Source organism: Balaenoptera musculus, chromosome 10 (assembly GCF_009873245.2).
Source record: "Balaenoptera musculus isolate JJ_BM4_2016_0621 chromosome 10, mBalMus1.pri.v3, whole genome shotgun sequence".
Lineage (NCBI taxonomy): Eukaryota > Metazoa > Chordata > Mammalia > Artiodactyla > Balaenopteridae > Balaenoptera > Balaenoptera musculus.
In genome coordinates this window covers 42,661,403-42,689,373 of record NC_045794.1, presented here as the reverse complement: position 1 = coordinate 42,689,373, position 27,971 = coordinate 42,661,403, and the positions used below count along the sequence as shown (strand labels likewise).

The following is a 27,971-nucleotide window of genomic DNA, read 5'->3' as shown; positions in this document are numbered from 1 at the left end:
GAAGGAACTTCAGAAAGGGGTGTGTGTGTGTGTAGAGCAGACTATCAACAGCGAGTCGAATAAAAAACGCAGAATGTGGCACGCACGCCAACACACTTAAGCATTAAAGTGAACTTTAAAGATCAGATTTATTTGGAGAAAACAAAAAACCCCACAACCTAAAGGATGGGATTTTACATCTCAAGACATCTCCCAGGTATTAAGTCTACAGATTACAAATCATTTTCATAGAAGATATTTTTGTACAAATTTTACATGTATTGAGGAGCGGGTCATAAATCCCTGTTTGTTTTAACAGGGTGGCAGGGTAGAGGAATGGGGGAAAAAAAACAGCTTTTTTGGACACATCTATTTGGAAGGAGCAGACATGAAGAGGGCAAACCCTACTTTTTCATCATCTATAGCAAATGGTTAAAAAAAAATACCCTCTCAACCTTGGGTATCTCTAAAAGCCACTTCCTAGCTACTACCCACTCCAAGCCCATTATTTAAAGTTACTTCACTTGGTATGTCTTTTATGTCCACTGGGTAAATGATTCATTATGCTCACCGCTGCAGCACTCATAAACCAACACCCCTGCACGGCTGTAAAGGGTCTAACCTAGGACTGATGCGAGAAGAGGCCAAGATGTCTTTTCTCTGCAGGTACCAATATTGCCTGTAAGGACACCATCTGTTGAGCTGACAGTACCAAGGTGCACATAAAAGCAGGCAAGTAAAGCTACTGTGTTGCAAGAGAAGCCAGGACCTTGTGAAATTGTTCTTCTCCATTATCATTTATTCTCTCAAGGGGATGCTAAAAAAACAGAACCAAAGAAACCACACATTGGTCTCAGCCACATTATAAATCCAAACATTGGTGTGGGATTTCACTTGGAGAGAAGGAAACTTTTGTTTTTTAAAAAGCCCCTCAAACCCCAATTAAGGTTGTAAGAAAGGCTCCCAATTTAACCACCCTCGCTCACCACCTAAGACTGGTAATTCTAAAGTTTTCCGAGGTGTAAAAGGGGTCAAAGCAGCAGGAGCACGAATGGCTGGAGGGAAGGAGTGTCAAAACATGAAGAAGCCAAGATTTGCTTGAGAAAAAGCAGTGATGATTCCTCACTGGACAGCTCCCAGGGGCTCTAGAGAATGCTTAGGAAGTCAAGTATGTGACTTAAGTAGAAGCTGCCTGTGGGAAGGTTAACAGGAAAGAGTAGCATGAGGAACATAAGACGATGACAAGAGTCTAAATTTTTAAAGCTTTAAGATTTCAACAGAATGTGGATATATTTGAACTTTCAGAAGGGATAGTGTTTAAGAAAGGGTGAAACCAGGACACATAAAAGACCTGGGAATTCCCACAACCCCTAAGTGCTTCCTGCTCCAGGAGGTAAACGATTATGTGTTTATTGGAGGTCATACCATTTTCCCTGTTACTGGTGCAAAATAATTCATCAAATCCCCAAGCTTCTTTTCAAACCACGATTTCCCCATTTACTTTGGTCACCAAACAGTCCTATTCTTCAGTGGCCTGTAGACTCACTCCCACCTACCCCCCTGGGGGGCACAAATGAAGGAACTCCCCCTTAGGCTGGCCCCAGTAACTCAGAATTAAATAAGAGGTGGGGCTGGCAGCCTCCTGGAGACTAAAACAACATCAGAGACTAAACCTACCTTGCCAAGAATGGAGAATTTATTCAGATACTGTTTGCGAATTCATGTATGCCACAACAGGATAAGAATTAAAGGTAGAAACCTCACACTCTTCCTCATACCTGCCTACTGCCCAACTAGATTCCAGACACTGCATCACTATCACTGCCATCTTGCTAAACGGAGGCCCCTAGGCACTAATCACACAGGCAACTGCACATGTCATAAAAATGCACCACAACTTTAAACTTACAGCATTAAAAGCTGTACGTCTCTCTCTGGCTACATTGGTGATTCTCCAGTTAGTTCAATATTTTAAAGGCTGCAGCAGCATGCAAAAGAATTTCATTTCGTTTCTTTTTTAAAAAAAAAAAAGTTAAGAAAGGTCTCCAGGAGATGGTGAGTTTTATTTTGTCTTGTCTGGATAGAGGTGTGATTTGCTCTCGAATGTTCCAGGGTGGTGAGAGACTAGGAGAAAGCACAGAATGCAGAGGTCTATTCGGTGTAATCTTCTCCCTCATTTTCATCTTCACCATCAACGGCAAGAGCAGCATACTTGCTTGCAGAACTGAACTTCTGTAATAGACAAGATCGATAAGAACAAGCAGCAATGTCTATTTCCAACCACCCTGTTTGCAGCCCCAAATGTACAGGATTTCAATGGCAAAAGTAAGCTACAAGAAGTTGAGGGCAAGCAAGTCTTTGACACTCACAGAGGCTGGATTTTCTTCAGCTTTCTTTGGCTCAGGTGCAGATCTGGAGTCTTGATCCTTTTTGCCATCTTTCCTGCAGAGACATGAACAACTTTAGGAGAGGACTCTCCCAACACTCACAAGCAGTTCTGAGGTACTGAATAGGCACCTCCAATCAACAGTTCTGGCTATCTGGACATTTTGTAATCTAGATTCTCAGAATTGTAACTGACTATATTGGTTGACTTTAATGGGTTCACAGTGGGAGATCTGGCAAGGCTTGGAGAACCAAGAACTTCCTCATACAAAGACACAGGTATCTAGCATCAGATCAAAGATTACAAATGAGGAGGGAACACACGTACCTATCTGACTCCTTCCAGTGGTCTTTGTTCCCTCCATCTCCTGGACCACGGCTGGAATTTCCACTTTGGCCTTTTGGGGCACTCACCCCATCTACTTTATTTTCATCTGCTTGAGTGGAGACACAAAAATAAATGGAAGTCAGTAAAATAAACACTCCCTCTCCCAGGTTTCCCTTAAGCTGAAGAGAAGTGTGCCCATATGTACTGAGGGAAATAAAAACTACCCCCAATCCAGATTTCCTTCCTAAGCCCTTCTTCCCTTCTATTATCAGACACAGTCACACACACACACCGCAAACAAGATCCACTAAAAAATTCCACCGTGGGGTTATGCCATCATAAAAAGCAAAGTGGAAATAAGGACTATGATGCTGTGTAGTGACCTTGGCCTTGCAGATGGCCAACATTTCTAATCTGGACTGAGCATGTCAATTTCCTTCCGATTCTTTTTTTTTCCCTTTCAAAGAAATGTTCTACCAGGAAAGGGCAGGGCTCTATGTTTTCTCCAAAGAGGCCACTCCTGCCCTCTACTGGCAAGAAAAGGCAGACAATCAAAGAACCTTCAACACAAAAAAATAGGTGCAAAATACAATGATATTCAGTATTTTGTGACTCCTCTATGGGGACTTTTCTATTTAGGCCTCTATCTGGGCGAATAACCTATTCCCCTCTTGGCCTTACCTTTCCTTACTGGTCCTTCCTCAGATGGTTGAGCTGGAACTACTTTCCCTCCACCACTAGAAGGAAAACATGTAATCACATCCATCAGCTATCTTAGGGAAGGAACAGATAAGAAACTTCTACTTCAAGTGAAGTTTTACAGTGAACCAAAAATACATACTTAATGCTGTGAAACATTAAAATATGGGAAAGCAACAATGAAAACAATTATGTGAACTTGACCAAATGTCATGTCCTTTAGAATCATCATAGTCATGCTAGGTTAATCTTATCCCTCTACTTTACAAATGAGAATCCTAAAACTTACGGAAGTGATGTGACTGACCCCCAAGGCCGCACTGCCAGAATGTGGCATTGGTGGGTTCCGATTTATAGTGTGTGCAGATTGAGTCACCAAAGTGATGTTAACCAGCTATCAAAACTCCAGAAAACTGAACCACCGGCACACCACAGAATTTGAACTATGACAGCAAAAATGGCAGAACTTATCAGATGCCATAAGGCCAGTACCCCACAGGGCACCTTCCACCATGATAGCACAGCACTGAAGAGTCTATAGCCAACCAACTGCTATGTTTCCAAGCTGACTCACCTTGTAGGGGACTGCTGCTCTGTGTCTGAGCTCTGAGATCGAGCAGGAGGGTTAGAACTTCGCTTCACCCAAGCATTCTCCTTTGGTGGAGGGGCTGGCATTACCTTTAGAGGCTGTTCAGGTTTGGGAGGCTTAGAAGTTGGAGACTGACAGTCTTCCTCTTTATTGGGTGTTTCATTTTCTAGAGACTTCTCACTCTCTCTCCTTCGTGCATCTGTGAAGTCAGAATGGGAAGGTCAGAGCATCAGGAAAAAAGGGCTTATTGGACAACAATCTATTAAGACCTCAACAGAGTGGCAAACGGTCCACATCCGAGTTTACTGCTTTCCATCATTATTCTTAAATACAGACCTGAATGTGATTCCCAATAGATAAAATTATCCCCAAACTGGTTTCCAAATGTCCTCTGGTGAAAATGTTTTACTGATGCAAGAGAAATAGGAAAAATAATGACACTCCAAGGATAGCTATCTGACCTCTCTTAGGAATGAGAATTCTTTACTTTAGGATTATAAACTTTCTGTATTCTCCGTGTTAGAACGTTGTACTTGGAGAAGGATACATATATGTGTGTGAAGGGGACCTACAATGAAATTGTAAACTCGAGGAACCACTGATCAACTTCCACATAGAGGCTCAACGCACATGTGCACACACATCCATAACAAAAGTCTCTTCTGGTACACATTTCTCAGACTTTTCAAAGCAGATGTGAAAGTCAGATCAATCCATGCTAATACTCCAAAATCTCTGCATAATTTGGTTATGGATAGGTTATGGAAAAGGGCAATAATGAGATACCCACCCTGGTCTGACTTACTTCTGCCAGATGTGGCTGAGGTCCCCGTTTGTGATGACTCACTTCCTGTCCTCGATCGTTCCCGTTCCTGAGTTTCTTCACTTCGCCAGCTTGGGTGTCTGTATAAAAGAGATTTAACAAAATACATCACGTCCAGCTCAGTGAAGGCCACCCTGGACCCATGCCGACCCCTCAGGAACTATCGCTTATTAATATTTTATCCTGCTGGCTTTATTTATGTGTGGGTGCACGCACCTGTCTCTTTTGCTCAAACCGTTTGAAAGCAGCAGACATTAACATTCTTTGGTTCTAAATACAGGTATCCCCTGCTTTTCCGAAGTTTCCTTTATGCCACTTCACTTTTACAGAAAGATCCATATATGCTGCTGCTAACCGAAAGAAATCCAAAGAGGATTTCTGCTTTTACAAAAAAAAGACGAAAAGCGAAAATAGCATTCAGCGATTGTTTTGCAGCAAGCTGTTACCTGTTAGCAAGATGTGCCCTAAAATAACTGCTTCTTCACTTTACACCATTTTGGCTTATAAGAGGTTCCGTAGGAATGCTCTACTTTTGGACAGCAGGGAAACAAGTGCCTCAGCAAGTGTCAGCTAGGGTTAAGAACATTCCCCTACAAAATCTACGACTCTGCCCTCCCTTAATGGTAACACAATTCCGCAAATTGCTCAAAACCAGGCCTAGCTTTTCAGCGTATTATAGGAGGTGTCTACCCTATTGGATGTCATGCCATCTTTTTAATAATAAACATTCCTTTACACTATCCTGAAATAACAGATAATATAACCAACATACACATAAATAAAAGTAACTGGAAAATAATTTACAGCCTACACTTAGTATCAGTGAAAACATTTTGTCTACTCCATCCCTAATAACTTGAAAAGGGGTAAATCCATTCACCTCATTATGGTGTTTTACTCTATACAATAAAGCAGCGTTTGGCAAATTTTTTCTTAAAGGGCCAGATAAACTTTATTTATAAAAACAGGTACAGGCCACAATTTGCAGACTCTTGTATTAAAGTACCACCAGGGCCCAGGAGGCCTTTTGAAAATCATGAGGGATAAACAACAACTCTTCATTGGGTAAAGAAACTTTCCCACATGCTGCAGACCACCTAGCAGCCCCACCCCACACGCACTAATGATAAGTGACAACCAGTAACACCCACATGAATTTCCTAAGTGCCCCCTGGGGATGTAAGCCCCCATTGAGAATCACTGGATTGGGGACTTCCCTGGTGGTCCAATGGCTAAGACTCTGCAATCCCAATGCAGGGGGCCCAGGTTCCATCTCTGGTCAGGGAATTCGATCCCACATGCCATGAATAAGAGTTTGTGTGCCGCAACTAAGAGCCGGCACAGCCAAATAAATAAAATAAATAAATGTTAAAATAAAGATTCAGGATTAAAAAAAAAAAGAATCACTGGATTCATGGATGTGAAATCCGTAATACAAGACCACCTCACCTCTCCCGAGGCCGTCGTTCTAGTTTTGGCTCATCCAGCTGACGCTGCAGTTTCTCCTGTTCCTTCTGTAGCCGCTCTTCTACTTCTCGTTCTCTAGCAGCTGTGTCAACAGGCTTTGCCCCTCCAAAGATAGAGGCTGCTCGACTGGACTGGGATGTGCTAGCAGAGGAATCATCTTCCTTAGGAGTACTCCGAGGCTTTAGGTTCAGTTTGGGTCTTTGGGGGGGACCTAAGTTAAATGAAACTCTAAGTAATAGTTTTTGAAAATCATCAGAAGCCGATGGCTGAAAGCCAGATTTCCAGACATACCTCTTACGAAATGCTATTTGGGATTCAGATTAGTGAGTGGCCTAGCCAATCCAGCAAAGGTAAAAAGGGAGATCATTAAAAAATGGGTGGCCCAAAGAATCAAGTCCAATTAATCTTTCCACTACCACATCCATGATGCAGTACCAGACTGAGGGAAAGACTAAAAACAGTAAAAATTTCAATGGTAAATTAAGCATTTATCATGATTACTATTATCTGGGGGAAATTTTTTGACTATGATAAGATATTGGATGAAAAGTATCTTGTTAAAAAATGCGGTCTGGAAGATGGATTGCTTCAGTAGGTTAAGACAAACTTGTAACAGTATGATGCGGAAGGCTCTAGTTCTTATATTCTTATCTCTGTGTATAATATAAATTTGATGGTGATTCATAGGGCAAAGCATGCAACACGGAACATTAGAATATAAACTGTAAGGGAGTCTGACTTCTTCCTGGATCCAAGCTGTCAGAATATTTCAAGATAAACCTAAGTGCTTCAAGGATATTGTATTTCTCAAAATCAGTGTTTATCCTAAGTATTTCAGACACAAAATATATAGAAGATATAAAGAAAGCCTGTGTACATCAACCACCTGACACCACAAAAACCACTGAAGCCTCCCGATAACATGCTTAGTGCTGTGCTGTCTTCTCATAACTACTATGCTGAATTTGGTATCTATCATTCTTACGTGTGTCTTTGGTCTTTTACTACATATCTATGTATCTGCAAACAAAGAGGGTATTGTTTAGCAAGATTTAAATTTTCTACAAGGGTTTTAAGTTGGTAGTTTATATAATTTCCAAGATACATTTTTCATCTGTATAACTCTGCGAAGGGGCCATTTCCTATGTGAATAGGGTACAACTGGGGTCAGAAAGAGGAACTCATTGAAGTCACACAGCTAACACCTGGTGGACCAAAGAATGAAATCCATGTTATTGAAGCAACTCCACTGCTCCTCCCACTATGGTACACAATGTCTCCTTCTTCCTTTGGCAATTTCGTTTACCTACTCAACAAGTAATTGGAACACCTATATTTCAGATACCATGCTAACGTCCGGAATATGATGGCTGGGCAGTTTTTGTGGAAGGGATGGAGACAACACTGAAGAGGCAGAGCAGTGAAGGCCCTTGTATGTCAGAGGTACAAAGGGATATCTTTCAGGCCATGAAGAGACAAGACAGGGTTTTAGAAGGAGGAGAATAACCTAATTAGATATTGTTCCAGAAAGACTACTTGGACCAATGTGAAAATGGAGTGAGGCAGGGAAATGTTAGTAACGTGGGCATAGCAATGAAATCTGAACAGAGATAGTGGCAGTGACCCTGAGGACAAGGGGGCACAGATCTTAGAAGGAATGGGGGGTTTGATCATCAGGGGGGAAGGGGGGCTGGAAATCAGGTGTACAGCCATTGGGGGAGGCAAGAAATGGCATGAGAGGCAAAGGTCAGTAGTCAATGAAGACTACATCTGAGTCTCTAGTTTTCTCACAAGTGAAGGGAAGATGATAACTGTGTATCTACCACATAGAATACTTAAATAATACCTGTATGAGCACTCAGTTCATTGTCGGTGCAGCGTAAATGCTCAATAAATGTTAGCTATTACTTCCAGGTTTCTTGCATGGAAACAGAGGAAACAGGTATCAGCAATGCTTTTAAGAATAAATTTTAGGGACTTTCCTGGTGGCACAGTGGTTAAGAACCCACCTGCCGGGCTTCCCTGGTGGCGCAGAGGTTGAGAATCTGCCTGCCAATGCAGGGGACACGGGTTCGAGCCCTGGTCTGGGAAGATCCCACGTGCCGCAGAGCAGCTGGGCCCGTGAGCCACAATTTCTGAGCCTGTGCTCTAGAACCTGAGAGCCACAACTACTGAAGCCCGTGCGCCTAGAGCCCGTGCTCCACAACAAGAGAAGCCACTGCAATGAGAAGCCCGCGCACCGCAACAAAGAGTAGCCCCCACTCGCCGCAACTGGAGAAAGCCCGTGTGCAGCAACGAAGACCCAACACAGCCAAAAATAAATCAAAAAAAAAAAAGAATAAATTTTAAAACTTTTGTTTAAAAAACTGGAAACGTTACAACTTTTTTGTTTGAGGGAGGAATAAAGACTTTACCACACATTTTCAATATGGCTCTGATGACTTGTGCCACCTCACAGTGTTTTATTAGTTATCTAGGTCTATCTTCCTCAGGGGATTATAGGAGATGCTGGATATAATAAAGCACTTGGGCTAAGACAGGGATATTAAAACACCAGGTTTGCTTTCTAAACATAATTACAGAGAAAAATTCTGGGGCCAAATACCTTACTTTTATTTATTTTATTTTTGGCCACACTGTGTGCCTTGGGGAATCTCAGTTCCCCAACCAGGGATTGAACCCAGGCCATGACAATGAAAGCCCAGAATCCCAACCACTAGGCCACCAGTGAACTCCCAGATACCTTACTTTTAAAATGACATCACTTGGGCTTCCCTGATGGCGCAGTGGTTAAGAATTCGCCTGCCAATGCAGGGGACACGGGTTCAAGCCCTGGTCCGGGAAGATCCCACACGCCATGGAGCAACTGAGCCCGTGCACCACAAGTACTGAAGCCCGCGAGCCTAGAGCCCGTGCTCCGCAACAAGAGAAGCCACTGCAATGAGAAGCCAGCCCACCACAAGGAAGAGTGACCCCTGCTCGACGCAACTAGAGAAAGCCCACACGCAGCAACAAATACCCGTTGCAGCCAATAAATAAATACATACATAAAATGGCATCACTCAAGTCAGAACAACAAATAGTGGCCTTTCATAATACTTTTTGAGAGGTCAGAGTTGTAACACAATATATGTTTTATATAAATGATATAATATCAGGGGCATAATTTTAGAATAGGTACACTGACATCTCACCATTAATTAATGAGTATCAACTACTTGGTATCAATGGCATTGAAATAAGCAACACCTGGTTTTTAACGCACAGTGCCAACCAATTACTGGCTATGAGACCATGTTTGAGTCTCATTCCTTCACTTGAAAAATGGGGCTAAAACAGCCTATTTTAAGTGAGATCATACTATAAGAATGTCTGGCAAATGTTTTTTCCTTTTTCCTTTGTTTATTCAATTAAATTTTTTTTTTTTTTTTAAATTAATTTATTTATTTATGGCTGTGTTGGGTCTTCGTTTCTGTGCGAGGGCTTTCTCTAGTTGTGGCAAGCGGGGGCCACTCTTCATCGCGGTGCGCAGGCCTCTCACTATCACGGTCTCTCTTGTTGCGGAGCACAGGCTCCAGACGCACAGGCTCAGCAATTGTGGCTCACGGGCCCAGTTGCTCTGCGGCATGTGGGATCTTCCCAGACCAGGGCTCGAACCTGTGTCCCCTGCATTAGCAGGCAGACTCTCAACCACTGCGCCACCAGGGAAGCCCTCAATTAAATTTTAACTGAAAAAATCTATATGCTAAAACAGGTTAGAACTAGACTTCATTTCCATTATGTCCATTTTTATCTAATGCTCTTTCCGTTATGTTCCGATGCAACCTTTACTATGTGTAGGTTCTATCTGTGCCCACTTAAGGGGTTTGAAACATAACTGAAAAATTTCCAACCAGTTACTCTAGTGGTAACGCCCCATTAAGTAAGCAAAAGCAAATGATTACCTCTATCATCACGCCTATAATCATCCCGAGAGTAATCATCTCTGGAGCTCCATGACCGGTCATCTCGTCTGTCATATCTGTCTTCATAGCGGTCCCCACCTCCTCTGAAGTCGTCATCCCTACGGTACCCACTACCAAATGCTCTTCTGCCACTGCCTATCCTGGAATCATAGCCTGTAAACATATCCCAAATTGTGATCATCACACTGGAGGGGAGAAGGCAAGAAAGGAGTTCTTAAAAGAAAGCAATTTAACTTAATTGTGTTTTACAACGACCTCTATCATAGTCTCTGCTGCCTCGGTCATCATAGCGATCTCGGCCCCCGTATCGATCCATGTCCCGGCGTGGGCCATCACGGTAACTGTCCCGATACCCATCACGATATCGGTCTGAATCATAACGATCTCGAAACTCTAGAGAGGAAAGAGACAGGTAACGTCATTCCTTTTTCTTTGACACCTACTGATAAAAACAAACATAGCCCATTAGTCAGTTTGCTTCCATGACTTCATATTCACTGCTGTGTCTGTTTTTATTAAAAAACAAAAAAAACAATTGCATTATATCCAAGGTAGAAGAATTTGTATTGAATTAAAGTTTCCTTGGTATTTATTTAAAAAAGTTCTCCACTAATTCAATAAATGTTGCCAGGCTAACAATTTAGGAGGGAGTTAGGGGGGAGAAAAATCTCTATACAGTGGTACTGCCTTATGTGTGGTTTCACTTTTTATTTATTTATTTATTTATCTTTGGCTGTGTTGGGTCTTCGTTTCTGTGCGAGGGCTTTCTCTAGTTGCAGCAAGCGGGGGCCACTCTTCATCGCGGTGCGCGTGCCTCTCACTCTCGCGGCCTCTCTTGTTGCGGAGCACAGGCTCCAAACACGCAGGCTCAGTAGTTGTGGCTCACGGGCCTAGTTGCTCCGCGGCATGTGGGATCTTCCCAGACCAGGGCTCGAATCCGTGTCCCCTGCATTGGCAGGCAGACTCTCAACCACTGTGCCACCAGGGAAGCCCTGGTTTCACTTTTTGAAGTTTCAGTTACCTGTGGTCAACCACAGTCCAAAAATTTTAAATGAAAAATTCCAGAAATACACAATTCGTAAGTTTTAAATTGCGTGCTGTTCTGAGTAGCATGATGAAATCTCGTGCCATCTCCCTCCAACCTGCCCGGGACGTGAATCATCCCTTTGTCCAGCATATCCACGCTGTACAGTACAGTACAGTAAGATATTTTGAGAGAGAGAGAGAGATCACATTCATGTAACTTTTATTACAGTATACTGTTATGTATAGGAAAAAACATAGCATAAAACATAGGGTTCAGTAATATCCGAGGTTTCAGGCATCCAGGGGGGTTCTTGGAATGTATCCCCACAAGTGGGGGGGGGGGTGGGACTCCTTTATATCCCATAATGAACTTCCAGGATTAAAGATCTGAATACTAAAAATGTAAGCACAAAGCACAAGAAAATATAGTTGGAATCTTTCATGCCTGATACCAAAGAACCAAAGACTACCTAAAAAGTTTAACATGGAGGGAATTCCCTGGCAGTCCAGTGGTTACGACTTCGTGCTTCCACTGCAGGGGGCATGGGTTCCATCCCTGATAGGGGAAGTAAGATGCCGCAAGCCACGTGGCCCGGCAAACAAACAAAAAGTTTAGCATAGAAAAACAATACACATACCACAAATCTGAGAGGCAAACAAAATGAGAAAAATATATGTAACATATGACAACTGGTTAATTATCTGTTACTGCTTAAGTAACAGAAACTAAAACGGGACATTGTTTTCTACTGCCCAAATGGAAAGGTTAAAATAAATGATACATCTTGTATTGGTGAAGTTTAGCACAATAAGTCAATTCCTACCCTGCTGAGTTAAAAATAGTTCAAAGGCCTTGAAAATTGTTTCGGAACTATGTACTAAAAGATTTAAAAAACATGTATACCCTCTGGGCCAGCAATTTAATTTCTAGGAATTTAACCTGAGCAAGTAACCGGACACATTATACAGATATACATACAAGAAGGTTCTTTGGATTGTTGTTTATAATATTAAAATCGTTGCATGCTATTTAGCTTCAGGTGACACGTCAGAAACCCAGATTTTTATATGGAAAAAAAAAAAAAACCCCTCAATGTCTAAACATGAACGAATTAAAAAACAAAACAAAAAAACTTAAAAGACATTTTGAGTTTGTGAGTAGGCCTAAGAAATATCTTAGTTTTATGACAGCTTCCTTTTAAAACTATGGTTTCATTTTGCAAAGGACATCATTTTGTCTACGTGAACATTCATCTGCAGGTAGTTTAAATTTTAAAAATTAAGGGACTTCCCTGGTAGTCCAGAGGTTAAGACTCCGCGCTTCCAGTGCAGGGGCACGGGTTTGATCCCTGGACCGGGGCGGGGGGACGCAGACGGACAGGGGGACGACACTAAGACCCTACAAGAGGCTTGGCGTGGCCAAACGAAACAGGTCTTGAATTTTATCCTTGTCGTCACATGTATGTTATGCTATCAAGTATTCCATTATATAGACAAACCACTACTTAGTCATTTCTTTACTCAACAGTAGGTTCTTTACATTAAAAAAAGAAATGACAGTGTTGAGTCTTTCTTCATGTATTTCAATAAAGTTGTATCATTTTCTCCACAAACGTTTTACAAAGCTTTTATTGGATTTAGGTGGTGTGTGTAAAAGTTGTAATTTATCCCATCTCCTACCCCATGACATTCTCTACTCTCCTTCTCTAAATTACATTTTTTTTTTTAGTTGTTTTGTTTGTTTTTTTATACTGCAGGTTCTTATTAGGCATCAATTTTATACACATCAGTGTATACATGTCTAAATTACATTTTATTTGCATATTGTTTCTCTCCCCTGGTATAAATAATGTCCAACAAAGAAAGTATTTTTGTCTGTTTTGTTCACTGCTGTATCCTGAGCTTACAAAAGTATCTGGCACGTGGCAGACATTTAGTATTTTTGAAGGTAATGAATTTTCTGTTATTTTAAAAGGCATCTTAAATTTTTTTTCTGCATCTACTGCTACCCTCCCCTTTATCTGCTATTGTGATCATCTACATTAACACATTTGTCCTATTCCAAAAAACCCCCCAGAATACACAAGAAACTAACTAGATAAAAATGAACTTACTGTCTCCAAAGCTATCGTCACCTCTTCTAGGTGGGTAGTCATCAAAGCTGTCTGTAGCAGGACGGGCCCTCCAGTCTGTATCTGTTTTGTCAGAATCCCGATTTCTATCTCGGCCAAAAGAACGATCATCCCTGTCTACAGATATATAAAATGAAAAAACACAGGTTAGCTCACAAAAACTTTTGCCAGATATTTCTCATATGCACAGAGGCCCCCTCCTGCCCTCACATACTGTACTTCTTGCTTACACCACAGCGTCATCACGAAGTCGCCCCAGGCCCCATAAGTGTACTCTCCAACTCAACCAAGTGACTCCCTTCCTCACATTTATTCCTACTGGTTTAATGCTTACCTGTCTCATCTTCTGTATAGGCATCTTAAAATTTTTTAAAGATAGGCCAGGAACCCCCTGAAATATACATGAATCAGGCTCCTCTTGTGTCCAGTGTGCTGCTAGGTACGTAATCTATTTAGTATATATTTAATGTTCATCTAGGTCAATCAGGGTTTCTCAGTCTCAACACTACCAACATTTTGGGCTAGACAATTCTTTGTTGGGGCGGCTGTCATACGCATTATAGGATAGTCCCTGGATACTATTAGACGTTAGGAGCCCTCCCCACAGTTGTGACAACCCAAATGTCTCCCAACGTTGACAAATATCCCCTGTGAAGCAAAACCATCCTCAGTCAAGAACTACTGCTCAAGGTTAAGGTGGCCCCCACTATTTGCCTCTACTACAAGTTACTGGGGAAGGGCACCTCTGCTTTGTCTTCCCAGGACCATGACAAAACAAAACATTCAATCATCTTTCCTACCTTTATCCTGTGCTTGATCAGCAACGTCCACTCGAATTCTCCTGTTACCTAGAGACTGAGAGCATAGGACCATATTAACCAACCTTTTGCCCCATTATGCACAAATCCCATGAGTGACCTTGAACGTCTGGGCATAGCAGAAGCACTGGGGGAAGGAAGATAAAGGAAAAACACTGTAATCTAGCCAACACTACAATCTGTTGGCTAAAGAATCCTTTATAAAGACTTGAATATAAAATAACCCCTTAGAATTAACATTTAAGTTGGGCTTAAATGAATGTTAGGTCAATTATCTTACTATTTTTATAAAGTCAAACCTCACAGAATAGATTTAACTTTTTAACTGTCACAGGCAATTTGTCACATGTAATAAATTAAAAACATTTTCTAGACAACTAGCTAAATAAAAGGTATTATTTGGGTCCAGAGCAATTATGCATTCAAACATTTATAGAGTCCCTACTATGCACCAGCAAAGTTGCATAAAGCATGGTCTCTGTTTATAATCTCAAGTTCTTTCACTCAGTATTACCTTAGGATAAATCAGTTCCTCCAGGATACCCTCTGATTTCCCTTTCCCACATCACTATTTATATACTTTGAACCCAATTAATTCTACTGATGATATTTTTCTCATTTCATAGTAGAATCTACAGTTGAAGAAGGGTAACAATGAAATTTAGTTAAGAACACCTGGAATTATATTAAATACCACTATGATGATATCTCTAAATACAAACTAACTCTTAAGTCTGGACCATGACAACATCTTATTTAACAGTCAATTCAGCAAACTTCAGATAATAACAATTGTATGGTATTCTTTTTCTTATTCAGACTGAGAGTTAAAAACTAATAATGTTAATAAAACCTAAAATGACCTAAGAAAAACTTTCAAACAACTTTTGCTTTCCACATATTTAACTAAATACATGAATTTTATTCCTATTTGACATCTGCTTCAGATTATCATGGTGGTACTCAAGTTATGAGATAGGAAAAATATTTTAAGAGGAGTTGCTTTCAATCACGTCCAATGGCAGACATGGACCATAGAATTATGGCACAAATGGCATTGGAAATTGCCTTCTCAACGAACAATGAGAGGTTTCTGGAATTAAAAGAGAAAAAAACAGCCTTTTTTTTCTTTCGATATATAATCAGTTTGATTTCTAAAGTCACTCACTAGAGATAAAAAAGCAGTTCTTGGATTAGAAACTTCCATCACTAACAAGTAACTAAATGTTTCAATATCCTGCTCTGGCTAGCCTAAGAATCCCTACATGGCACCAATCACTTAAATAACTGTATTTCAATTAGATTTAATCTCCATCCCCCCTCATGTATTAACAGCTAAATCTCCTCTCCCCACTGAACCTCTAGTGTCTGGATTAAAAAACATCTATGGGCAATGTTACAAAGCAGGACTGAATGTTTACTGTCATTCTCCTGTAACAGATTCCCAGGAGCAAGTATTACAAATGACATCTTAGTGAGAAATGTTTCTGAGCCCTCTTAAAAATAAAAAATTACTTCCCTGAAAATGAGGTAATGCCTTTAAATACTAAAATAACATGATTTTTCTATTTGCCTTCATCTGGTCATATTATTTTGAAAAAGCAAAGCCACGAAGCTGAGGCAAAGCTGTGAGTGAACTAACGTGAGATTTTATTAAGGACCTCGTGGTGGATTTCTTCACAATTTCCCACCTAAACACGTTCCTGAATTACTAGGCCCTGCTGAACTTGCAGAAGGGAGGTGTGACGTGCTAGATGTTGAATGTTAACCGGTATATTGATAAATAATCCAGGCTTTTCTTTGTAGGTATTACGGGAATCTTCGAAATAGCTACTGACCCGGCCTAAAAACTATCAGTTTGATAAACACAAGAGCTGTTAGCTCTCAGCCCTCAACCCCCACCCTTAGTTTATTTACCTCTTCATTGAGGCTCAGGGCACTGAGCAAGGAATCCAGGTCCTCAAACTCAGCGTAACCAAAACCTTTCAACCTCTCAGGATTGCTGGGTTCACGTGGTAAACGCACTGCACTGATCTAAGGAGGAAAGAAACAAATTTGACACAGTTTCTGCCAAAAAATTTTCTGGGTAGTGTATTTTTTGGCAAGCTGACTTACCTGAGAAACATTATTTACTGTCTTCATATATTAATAGCTTGGCTGAAGCAAACACTGGATTGTAAACCCTCACCATACTTACCCCTTCTGCCGAATTCTGAGATGGTAAACCACTGAATTGTACTTTTCACTTTTTATGTCTGTTTTCTTACTCTTTTTACTTATTTCTTCATTTCTCCAATATTTTGCATATATTCAAGCTATCTTTTCCATCACTGATTTGATACTTTATTCTGGGCTCCTGAGATATAGATTTTGTCACAGTCGCTTTTAAATTCTAGTTTAACTCAACTTATGAGGAGAGCAGGAAAAGGAACAAAATAAAAAGGGAATAAAATAAAAAGGAAGTAGCTACAGACCAATTCTAGAGCATAAAGGTGAAAAGCCTGAACAGGCCAGAGATTATTCAACACTCTACAGAAGAAAGAGGCTACTAGAGAGGAATCGAAAACAGGCCATACTTCTAGATATACTATATAATTAAATAGAGAGTAAAATTTGTAAGTTGTGATCAAAAATAATCACACAAGAAAAGCCAGCTACAGAAGTTGATGGCCCATTGCAGAGAACAGGATCTAGTAAAGAAGTCAACCAACATAGCAGAAGTGAAGGAGGATTGACATATATACACTAATATGTATAAAATAGATAACTAATAAGAACCTGCTGTATTAATAATAAAAAAAAAGCAAATGAGGGAGGGACTTCCCTGGTGGTCCAGTGGTTAAGAATCCACCTTCCAATTCAGGGGACGCGGGTTTGATTCCCGGTCGGGAAAGTAAGATCCCACGTACCGCGGGGCACATAAGCCTGCGCGCCGCAACTAGACAGCCCAAGCACCCTGGAGCCCACAGCTAGAGAAGCCCGCGTGCCGCAATGAAGACCCAACGCAGCCAAAATAAAAAAGTGAAAGAGGGAGCAGATTCTTAGAAGAAACCTAGTTTTTAATGTCTTCTCTTCGGCAAAGACTGGAGAAAAACCCAATAGAATTGGAAATTATTACTCATTCTTCCATTTTTGAAATCCTAAGTATTTTTTCATCAAAGTTTAGAAAAAGGATTCTTAGCACCTCATATTCACTTTTTCGTCTTTCTGGAAACTTCTAGGTCAGTGTTTTCAAACATCCTGCCTTAAGCTTTTTAAGCAAGCCTGTGAATTCCATTATATGTGAACAGACTCTGTTAATAAAAACTACACATCTGCTCAGTTCAACGTATTCATATAAAAAATTAAAATGTAATTTTGATATAAGCCTGAATGTCAATAACAGAATAGCTGAGTTCAGAGAAACTTTCTTCCACTTTCCAACGTTTACCTGGGTATGTCACCTTTAAATTTCATAGAGAAGGGACATATATTTTTGAGAGATTCTCTCCATATCAATAAGGTATTAAATTTGCTGATAAGACTGTCCGACTGGTTTTGGATGAGAACATTCTCAGCCAAAGGGCCTAAACACCACTAAATTACATACCTGTTTCTTCCAAGTATAGACACAACCTCAGAACCTTTCTCAACACAGAAATTCAGAGACAGTCACTACCCATACTGTACCCTCCATATCTAGTTAATTGCCTAAAACCTTTACACTTACATTTAATCCTCTAAAGAATTCCTTAATGGAGTCTTCTGTCACATCATAGGGCAGGTTCCCTAGAAAAGCAGTGTAGGGTGGTGATTTGGGAAGACGGCTCCGGTCGATATTGGGTTCCCGAGCAGCCCGTGGAGCAGTGGGCAGGATGGAACGGTCAATTGGAGGTGCCCTATACACGTCATCATCATTACTATGCCAAGTGGTTGAAACTAGGATAGAAAAGTAGACATAAGAAATTACAAGAAACTTCCCTTACTGCCACTGTAGAATAAGAGGACATATGCTAAGCGCCCAGTATTAAGCAAGCTATATCAGGAAATAAACAGATAAAAAGGGTAGGGGTTCAGCAATAAGGACCCTTTACAGACAAAATGCTTCTGAAATGTCAGAATCAGATAGCAATGCAAAGACTCAGTACTATTTACTGTCTCTTTGTTTCTAAGTATTTCAAGGCCTTTCAAGGCCCAGGCTTTTGTTAACAGAATCATAACTTATTCCTTATGCAGCAGAGAAATGAGAGAATATGAATCACTATTTATGGAATGTTACCATGTGCCAGGTACTTCATATTCATTATATCCCAACTTACCTTTCTAATAATTATGTGAGTTTGTTTCCCATTTTACAGAAAAGGAAACTAAGATTTCAGGAAGGTTTTGTAACTTGCCCAAGGTCACACAGATGGTAGTGCAGTAGGATGGTAATCTTAGTGGAACTAGGAGATACTGTCCATACAGCACTGCCCATGAATTTGTACTTCAGGTATGAACATTTACGGAAGATATGATCTAGATGAAATTTCTTGTTACAAAAGTAGGTCACAAAAGAAAAAGTATTCTTCCGTTTGCAATTAAAGCTTTTAGACAAAAATGATGGGTGATCAGACTTATGTCACACCCAATGATTTTATAACTCCTGCCTGTTCCTCGCTATTCCTTGAAGGCACAGAACTTATTCAAATGATATCCCAGTGACTCTTCTGCATTTTCCCACCATAATTCCTATTCCTATTCCTATTCCTTTTCCTCAGACCAGTTCTGTTTACCCAGGGACACCCTGACTTCATACTAATAGCTCTTAGAACAAATTATTCCTTGACTCTTGAGTATAAAGAGCATATAGATTATACTGCATATTACTTTATGAGGACATCACAGAATTTCAGACCTAAAATGAAATAATCTAGTCCTTAACTTTCCTAATGAAGAAAATAAGGCTTAAAAGGATAGTACCCTGAGAAAACCCTGTTACTGCAATAGCCAGAATTAGCACTAAGCTCTCTTGAATCACCACTTTAACCCCTATCACAAACTCTTATAGCCTAAACCTAAGATTCTACAAAATACATAAACATAAGATTGCAGGTTCTACAAAATTAGTTAAGTTCCTTCCAAATTACAAGTGAGAACCATTACTGTGGAACAGATTTTGTCTAGAAGGTAATGAAAATTCCAAACATGACGGAAAACAAAAGAAAAGTTAAGAAAAGTTACCATCTCCTTCTAGGTCATCTGTTTCATCAGCCCAGCTGACTGGTTTGGGGACATAGGTGCTTCCTCCACCAGTCCCTCCATCCTCAGCCAGGAAGTCTGTTAGGGAGATAGTCTTCCCCTTCTTATTCTTCTTTTTTGCTATTTTAAAAGGGCCAGAGAAAGATTATTCATCAATACTTGGGTATTTACAGAGCTGTACAATGCACTATTGTTAAATGTATTTATAAAGAAAGCAACAATAAAGGCCCATCAAAGGTTTAGATTGTGGTACATTTCTGTGAAAGAATTCCATGCAGATATTAAGGAGAAAGCACAATGCACTGGCACAGAAAGTCCGAGATGTGAAAAACAAAAAGTTACAGAATACATATTACGTAAGTCCCCCTTTTTTAAAAAAAAAAATTTATTTATTTTTGGCTGCGTTGGGTCTTCGTTGCTGTGCGCAGGCTTTCTCCAGTTGCAGCGAGCAGGGGCTACTCTTTGTTGCAGTGCGCGGGCGTCTCATTGCAGTGGTTTCTCTTTTTGCGGAGCACAGGCCCTAGGTGTGCAGGCTTCAGTAGTTGTGGCATGAGGGTTCAGGAGTTGTGGCGCACAGGCTCTAGGGCACAGGCTCAGTAGTTGTGGTGCACGGGCTTAGTTGCTCTGTGGCATGTGGGATGTTCCTGGACCAGGGCTCGAACCCGCGTCCCCTGCATTGGCAGGTGGATTCTTAACCACTGCGTCACCAGGGAAGCCCCTATGTAAGTCTCTCTTGTTTAAATATACATTATGCATACGGATGGAAAGGGGTCTAGAAGGGTTTTCAAACTTACTCTGGGAGTAAAACTGAGGTGGGGGCAACAACCTTTTATTTCCTACTATATTCACTTGTGTATCATTTGAGATTTTGCAGGTTACTACATTTATTGCTCCTGGGACACAAAGAAATAAAACAAAATCCCTATCCCTAATAATATATTCTGTATGACACTTTGGAGAATTATTTGATACTCCTTAAATAACCACATGAGAAAGGAATCATTACTATCAATTTACAGAGAAGGAAACCAAGTCTCAGAGAGGTTAAATGACCATCCTAAAGTTACAGCGATATTAGATGGCAGAGCTAGAATTAAACCTAAGGTTTTGGATACCAAGTCTAGGGCTCTCCCCCATGGGAGCCCCAGCCCCTAAGAAGCTTGTTATTAGTTCTATGGCAGGTTATCACAACCAGGGCAAATGTACTCACTGTCATTTGAAAGTGTTCAAATTGTAAGACTCATATACACAGCTCGATTTCTCTGCCCTCTAGAAAAAAAAAAAAGATCTCCTTCCCTACCTTAACACCGCATATGAAGATGAGATATTATACTAAAGGGAAAACATAGGAAATCCCTAAGAACCAACAATTTAAATGTTTCCCATGGTTATGAAATCTATAGGAATCTCTAAATGGCTCCATTTAGTGGCCTGACCTTGGCTCTTTAACTCTCCAGTCCTCAGAACCTCTGAGATGGCACCCATCAGCAGCTAATGCAGAAGAGCTGAAAAGACTGACTGAAGTTCTAGAACTGGCCCCTGAGAATAGCTGCGACATAATTAAGACAAAAAACAAGCAGCTCTGCTGTAACAAAGATCATTTTCATGGCTTTTATAATGATGAGTTCCTCCTCCATGTTCCAATTCTCAACAAATTTTCCATCCAAGAGGATGAAGAATCTGTAACTCGATGCACCATTTGCTTAACTGAATGAAGATTGTTCTCTCACCTGGTACCTGCCTTTCCTTTAAAATACCATTTTCAGGAACTAAAGACCTGCTTGCTACGAATGTTATGAACATTCTGGACACAATATGAATTAAATTCATATATAAAACAAAGGGAAAAGGGATCCCTCAGTCAAACTCTTACTATTCTTATGTTGGACTTGACCTCATTTTGCACCCTGAGATTATGGTCTCAATGTGCAAAACAGACAAACTTGGCTGTAATTATACAGAGAAAAGATGGTCTTGAATGTGAAGTTCCCATGTCTCTCTCAAGTGACTTAACACTAACCCTGCTCCAAAACTATAACTTATGATCACCAGGTTATATTTTGGATCTAGTCTATGCTTTGAAAGAAAGCAGCTATGCAAAGTTTAAGTCCTACAGCACTGATATTGCTCCTAGCTCATATGCAAAGGCCTAGGGGAAATTTTAATTTGAATAAGACATAAAGCATACCTCTGTGGTAGAACGCTTATAATATATAGGCTTATTTTAGTTGTCCAATTTAAAAATAAGTGTCTGGGACTAGTATGATGCTAGCTAGAGATCTTTACCTTCATGGGGCTTAACGTAGTATCATGATCTGTCTGGTCACTGAGAAAATAAAAATAGAATTGGTGGTCAGTCATACAGTGAGGTCAAGTCCAACACAAGAATAGTAAGAGTTTGACTGAGGGATCCCTTTTCCCTTTGTTTTATATATGAATCTAATACCAAAACAGCACAGTCTGGAATTAACCTGCCCTTTGGTCTGATTCTGGCTTACATCAATTTTCTAAATCAGAGTTTCTCAACTTTTACCCCTTGACTCTTGACAAACAAGTCTCACACTCTCCTTTAATGTTATTTGAAATTTCAAAATAATAAATAAAATATCATGACCAAAAAAATATTAAAGCACTGTTTTAGAATGTCTTTTCAAATCATACATCTCCCTCTCCCCTGATTCTGTGACTGGCCCCTCCAAAAACTTCTGGCTGAGAAATCACTGCTGGATGATGGACAGTCTTCAATTAAAGACAGGCTAAAATTCTTTCACAAGATCCCTAACTTCCATTTCTTTAAATCTAGCAGCAGCATTGACTCAATCACAATATAAGCAACAGATTTAAAGGAACAAGCCTTTAAAAAGTAAAATGAATAAACCTAAATGTTTGCTCCACTCTATTTTATTTCAGTAACTGAGAAACAATGTTATCTAAATTCTCCTTGTGCTTTGCTCCTTCAATATCTAGGTCCATTTCATGTTTAGGATTTCAACAGTGTTCTCCTCTTTATAAGTAAAGCATCATTTAATGTTCTAGGGGTATCAATCCCTTGACACAATGATTGAACTAACTGAACTGAACTGTTTAAAATTAAGCAGGTCCAACTCTTAATTTTCTTTAACTCTTATGTGAATTGGTTAAAGTTAAACCAACCACCTAATAAACAAAACACATTCCAATTACTTAAGACCAAATCCACATGGACTAAGAGGAAAAAAAAAATATGTCCCAGAAATTTTATTAAATCCTCTAATTGCCTGCTTGTCTCATTACAATTGCATTTTATTCACTAAGTACTAGGTACTTGTGAAGGTCTTTATATACTCATCTAGGTTAAAGAAAAGATCTTACAATTGCAGTCTTAATTAAAAAAACAAGCTTTGTTATGACATATAAAAATAAATACTACAACTGATCAGCTTAACTCTTTGTTTCTCAATTTCTGCACCACTGACATTTGAGGTTGGGTAATTCTGTGTTGGGGGGCGGTGGGGCGTCCCGTCCATTGTACGATATTTAACAGCATCTCCAGTCTCGACTTAGATGTCAGTAGCAACCCCCCCACCCCACTGTGACAAAAATGCCTCCAGACATTGCCAAATGTCCTCTGGGATGGGTGAGCCAAAACTACGCATGATTGAGCACCACTGCTCTAAGTGGTATTTTCATATCAATAAATAAGTAGACAAACAAAAGGAAACGTTAGCCCTATATGAAGCACATCAGCAGAAAAGTGACTACATTAAACCAAGTCTTCAGGACTATCAGGCTGTAGCAAGTAAAAACGCTTCCTTTATTTTTCTCAGAATGTTTTCCTGTTATAACTCCATTGTATTAGTAATAAAAGCACCAACTGACAGATATTGGAGTGATAAAATCTATGGAAGTGCTGTTTTCCTTAAACAAAACAGAAGACACCTTAAAGTGCTTTAACCAATAAAGCTTATTTGCTGTACAATGCAGCCCTACTTCTCCATCTTTCTTAAACTAGTATCTCTTATTTAGGAAGGAGAATTCACACAGCTCTTAACATTCAGATGAGGAGTTGTCAAAAATTTTCTTAATTTTAAATCTTGCCAGACTAAGTCCCACTTATTTTACAGGGTTATCAAGTCTTCTGAATGTGTTAGCAACTACAGACTAGGAGGGCTTCCCTGGTGGCACAGTGGTTAAGAATCTGCCTGCCAATGCAGGGGACATGGGTTCGATCCCTGGTCCGGGAAGATCCCACATGCTGCGGGGCAACTAAGCCCGTGCACCACAACTACTGAGCCTGCGCTTTAGAGCCCGCGAGCCACAACTACTGAAGCCTGCGCACCTAGAGCCCGTCCTCCGAAACAAGAGAAGCCACTGCGTTGAGAAGCCCGTGCACCACAACGAAGAGTAGCCCCCGCTCACCGCAACCAGAGAAAGCCCACGCACAGCAACCAACACCCAATGCAGACAAAAATAAATAAATAAGTAAACTTATTAAAAAAAAAAAAGACTAAGTCAGTCAGAAAGCGTCATAAAAACCCGTACAAAAAAATCACAGCATTATTCATAATAGGCAAAAAACTGGAAACAATCCAAACGCCCACCAACTGAGGAATAGATAAATAAAATGTAAATGTCCATACAATGGATTTGTCAATAAAAAGGAATGAGTATCCATACATCCTACAATATGGATGGATGAACCCTGAAACATGCTAAGTGAAAGAAGCTAGCAACAAAAGTCCACCCACTATATGATTCCATTTATATGAAACGTTCAGGATAAGTAAATACAGAAACCCAGTAAGATTAATGGCTGGTGAGGGGAGAAGAGAAATGACTGCGAATGGGCAAGGTGTTTCTTTCTGGGAAGTGAATCCTGCCAGTCTCCAGAATTAAAAACTAATTAACGATCAACAAATATTTCCTTAAAGAAACAATACTGTATAAATGCAATCTACTCAAATACCAGAGTGCCTAGAACTGAACTAATCTGCTGATTAGAGCCCAGCACGAAAAGATGTTTCATACAATGCAGTACAGTATCATGATGTTGAGAGGCTTCAACCTTTACTATGCTGTTTAGCAGAGTAGAGAATAAAGACTAAGTCAGGACCAATAAGCTCCACCACCTTGACTCCTATGTTCAGTTGTTATGGGACCTCTCTTCTCTGTCCAACTTCTTCATCTTGACACAATCTGAGGAAAATGCCACACTGTCTTTTCCTTACCTCTCCACACTACTCAATTTGATCACTTACATAAAATATATAAAATAAGTGTCCAATACAACATCATGCAGATAGATCACTACATAAAGTACTTGCAGCTTTTCTGTAAGAGAGAAGCTATAAAAATTCAAGAATAACTTCTTGCTTTGGGCATTTTCCTACCATTAGGACCACAGCAATATCCATTACAAATCTAAGAAACTGACTTTGGTGTGTGCACTTATAAATGTACATACACATACTTAATTACAAACAAGCAGTTAAAAAAAAAAAACACCCTAAAATCCTTAAGTTAATTCTTTCCCCCATGATCAGGAAAACAAATTCTAGGATGTTTTGAGACAAAGACAATGTAGTAGGGTATCCTATCTCAAGCTATACATGGTATGTGACATACCTCAAAGCTGTATAAAAGTATATACATTTTTTAAAAAAGTGACATTACTTAGAAATACGATGTTGTACCTTGGTACTTCTCTCTGTATTTGTACTTGAATTTTCATAAGGAGTTTTAACCTTGGCCTTCTGAATCTGGGTATCTTACTCCCAGAATAACAAACATGATACAGGAAGGAATATAAAAATAAGTAATACGTGAACAGCATATAATAGCAACCACTGAAACTATTTTTCACTATAAGGATCAGAATTGTATAAAAACAACCACTGGACACTATCCTCTCCCCATAAAAAATAATCAAGATGCCACATATAATTCTGGAAAGTGCTATGCAAAAGAAAGGCCTTGTGTGGGCATAGGTACACTATTTACAATCTCAAAGTAGTCTAGTCTCAAAAACTGTTAACCCGTATCAAATACATTTGATCCCCCATAGGTAAGGAGAGTAGATTCAATAGTCAGCTCTGGGACACCTCCTGTTCTTGAAGTTCAATAATGGGTCACACTGGATACTGGTATTACTGCAAAGAATTTTTGGGTCTCACTTAACAGTAAAAGAGGCCTAAGAAGTTTTATCATGTATTTTCACCAAAAAAATGTAAGATCTGTTTTTTCAACAAGACACCAGGCACCCTCAAGAAGTATACTGAAAATACACTAATTTTACAGACTCATTAATACAGTCATCTGGGAATACTGGTCACTCAACCAAGTCAATGCAATGGGAAAGGATTCAAAGTGGGGAAAGAAATTTGATAGTTTCTCAAGGGCAGACTGTCAGATGCAACCTTCTGCCTGGATACTAGCATAAGTGTCCCTTACACATACTACACAAGCTAAAAAGATTCATGGAACCGAATGAAATGAAATGAGGGCTTCCAGGCAGGTAAAGTGGAAGAACAGGAGGAGACCTCACTAAGCACATCCAATTTAACCAGTCTGGATTTCACTCAACTCTGTAAAATGAAGGACAGATTGTTAATGGTGTCTTCCACCTCTAAAAATTCCACACAAGTTTTGAGAAAGGGAATACAGGCTTTTCACTAGATTATGACACTAAGCTATCAAGATGGCAAATTCAGGCCAAATAAGTAGTTCAGATGAAGCTCTTGGGCAGCATCCCAAACTTAGGGTGACATGGAAGCCAACCTTGTTAGTTCCAAGTTGATAATGGAGAAGAGTGAGAAGTTTCAAAGATTTCGACCTTACTCTGCCATCAGCACGCAGTGTGACCCTGAACGAATCATTTCATCTTCCTCAGATGGGAGACACCAATATCTGCCTATGTTATCTCACAGAACATCAAATTAGACAACAAACATAAAAGTGCTAGGTCCACGTCAAGCGCTACACTAATAAAAGGTATTATGTTCAAATGCACCTCAACTCCCTCAAAGACATACATCTCTATGTAACAGAGGCGAGAAATCCTTGGTGAGAAATGAGTGTCCGGAGATAACAGTTGTTCAATAAATGTTTTGTAGAATGCAGGGTCATGCCAGCGAAAGGAGACCATATCTGCCAAACTAAAATTACTGCTACGAAACGTTGGCACAGCTCACTAAGTCCATCAGAAACGCAAGTAGACTTGCATGTCAGTGATATTCCCTCTCCCAAAGTCTAAAAAAGAAATCAGCTCCAACCACTAATATTCTAGTATTATTCTAAAAGCACCCCCAAGCACTTGTGCAAATATCTTCCAAAAAAAAAAACACGCCCAACTCCACCACTGGGGCTATCAAAACTCGACCAAAATCAAAATGGAAGTTGTCAAGGAATCAGATCTTGCTCACCATCGTATCTCCAATACCTAGAATCGTGCTTGGCACGTATATAGCTCACACTCAGTAAAAATGTGTTGACTGAATAAGAAAAAAGCCTAGAAGAAATGTAGGTCTCCACCCTGTTTCTCTCCTCCAACACGTGGGCGCCCCACACCGGGTTCCCCATCCCCATCTAACTCCAGTAACTTCAACCTCCAAACCCAACACATTTACCCTTGTAAAAATATAAGGGCCGAGTCACACTCTAACAGGGGAAGGTCAGAAAGTGGAAGGACCTAAAAAAGGAAGCAACACAGGTGCGTAAACCTTCCCATCTGGGCTCTCGCGCGTGCTTTTAAGGAACGCCCGTCTCCACCACCCTCGTCTCTTCTACCGCGCACGCGCACCGCCGCCTTCCCCGCCCCTCCACCGACTCGCGCTCGCGTTCTAACTGCCCCCCCCCTTTATTCCCTGCCCCCACTCCCGTCCGCAAAGGCCTCGCGCCTCGGAGACCTGGTCTAGCGTGCACCCGTCCGCGCGCCAACCGCCTCTTTTCCTCCTCCACGCCTTCACGCGGGCATAGTGCTTCACGTCTATGAGAAGGCCTCACGTCTCCCGCGGCTCTTTCTGCGCCTCCTCCTCACTCCAAGTCAAGCCAGAGTCCACCATTGCTCCCAAGTCCAACCTCGCGCATACGGGGTGAAAAGAGTGTGAGGGGGAGGGGAAGGTGTCCTTCCCCTCCCCCCAAACATCCCGAGGCGATAACCTCACATGGCCTAGCCGCCAGCCTGCCGCAGCCCCAAAATCCGAAGGGAAGCGGTGCCGCCCACCCCCCGACTCCAGAGAACCAATGGATCAGGGTCGGAGAGTCGCTTCGGACCCCGGTCCTTGGCCGCGCTCGGCCGCTCACTCACCTGAGGCCGCCATGTTGGGAGAGGGAGAGAGAACGCAAAAGACCCGGATGAGGCAGTCACGTGATTATAGCGAGCGCGTCGGGCTAGGAGACGCAAAACTGGGAGGGGGCGGGGAGGCGAGGAGGAACACAGGAGGCGGGGCGGCGCTGCTCTAGGTTCGTAAAGCAGCGCGAGGAGGTGGCGCGGCGTCCGACGGGAAGACCTGCGCGACATGTGGCCAAAGAGGTGGGGCCTGGGCTGTCGCGAAACCCCACAC

General features: G+C 40.9%; 1 protein-coding gene across 4 annotated transcripts; it reads right to left on the bottom strand.

Moving 5' to 3' along the window:
* Positions 1-103: 103 nt before the first annotated feature.
* Positions 104-27,971, bottom strand: EIF4B (eukaryotic translation initiation factor 4B). 4 transcript variants are annotated; one of them, XM_036864882.1, is made up of 15 exons: positions 27,716-27,971; positions 19,414-19,551; positions 17,921-18,129; positions 16,129-16,245; positions 14,194-14,248; positions 13,376-13,510; positions 10,491-10,628; positions 10,215-10,388; positions 6,253-6,481; positions 4,771-4,883; positions 3,966-4,179; positions 3,374-3,429; positions 2,693-2,801; positions 2,349-2,421; positions 104-2,211 (listed from the first exon to the last, which is right to left on the bottom strand). In XM_036864882.1, exons 1-15 carry the CDS (start codon positions 27,726-27,728, stop codon positions 2,131-2,133), a joined length of 1,854 nt encoding a protein of 617 aa, XP_036720777.1. In that variant the 5' UTR covers positions 27,729-27,971; the 3' UTR covers positions 104-2,130. The 4 variants fall into 4 exon arrangements, with proteins under 4 accessions (XP_036720777.1, XP_036720780.1, XP_036720779.1 ...); XM_036864885.1 differs by having other exon boundaries at positions 4,786-4,883; positions 27,716-27,929; XM_036864884.1 differs by having other exon boundaries at positions 2,693-2,798; positions 27,716-27,857.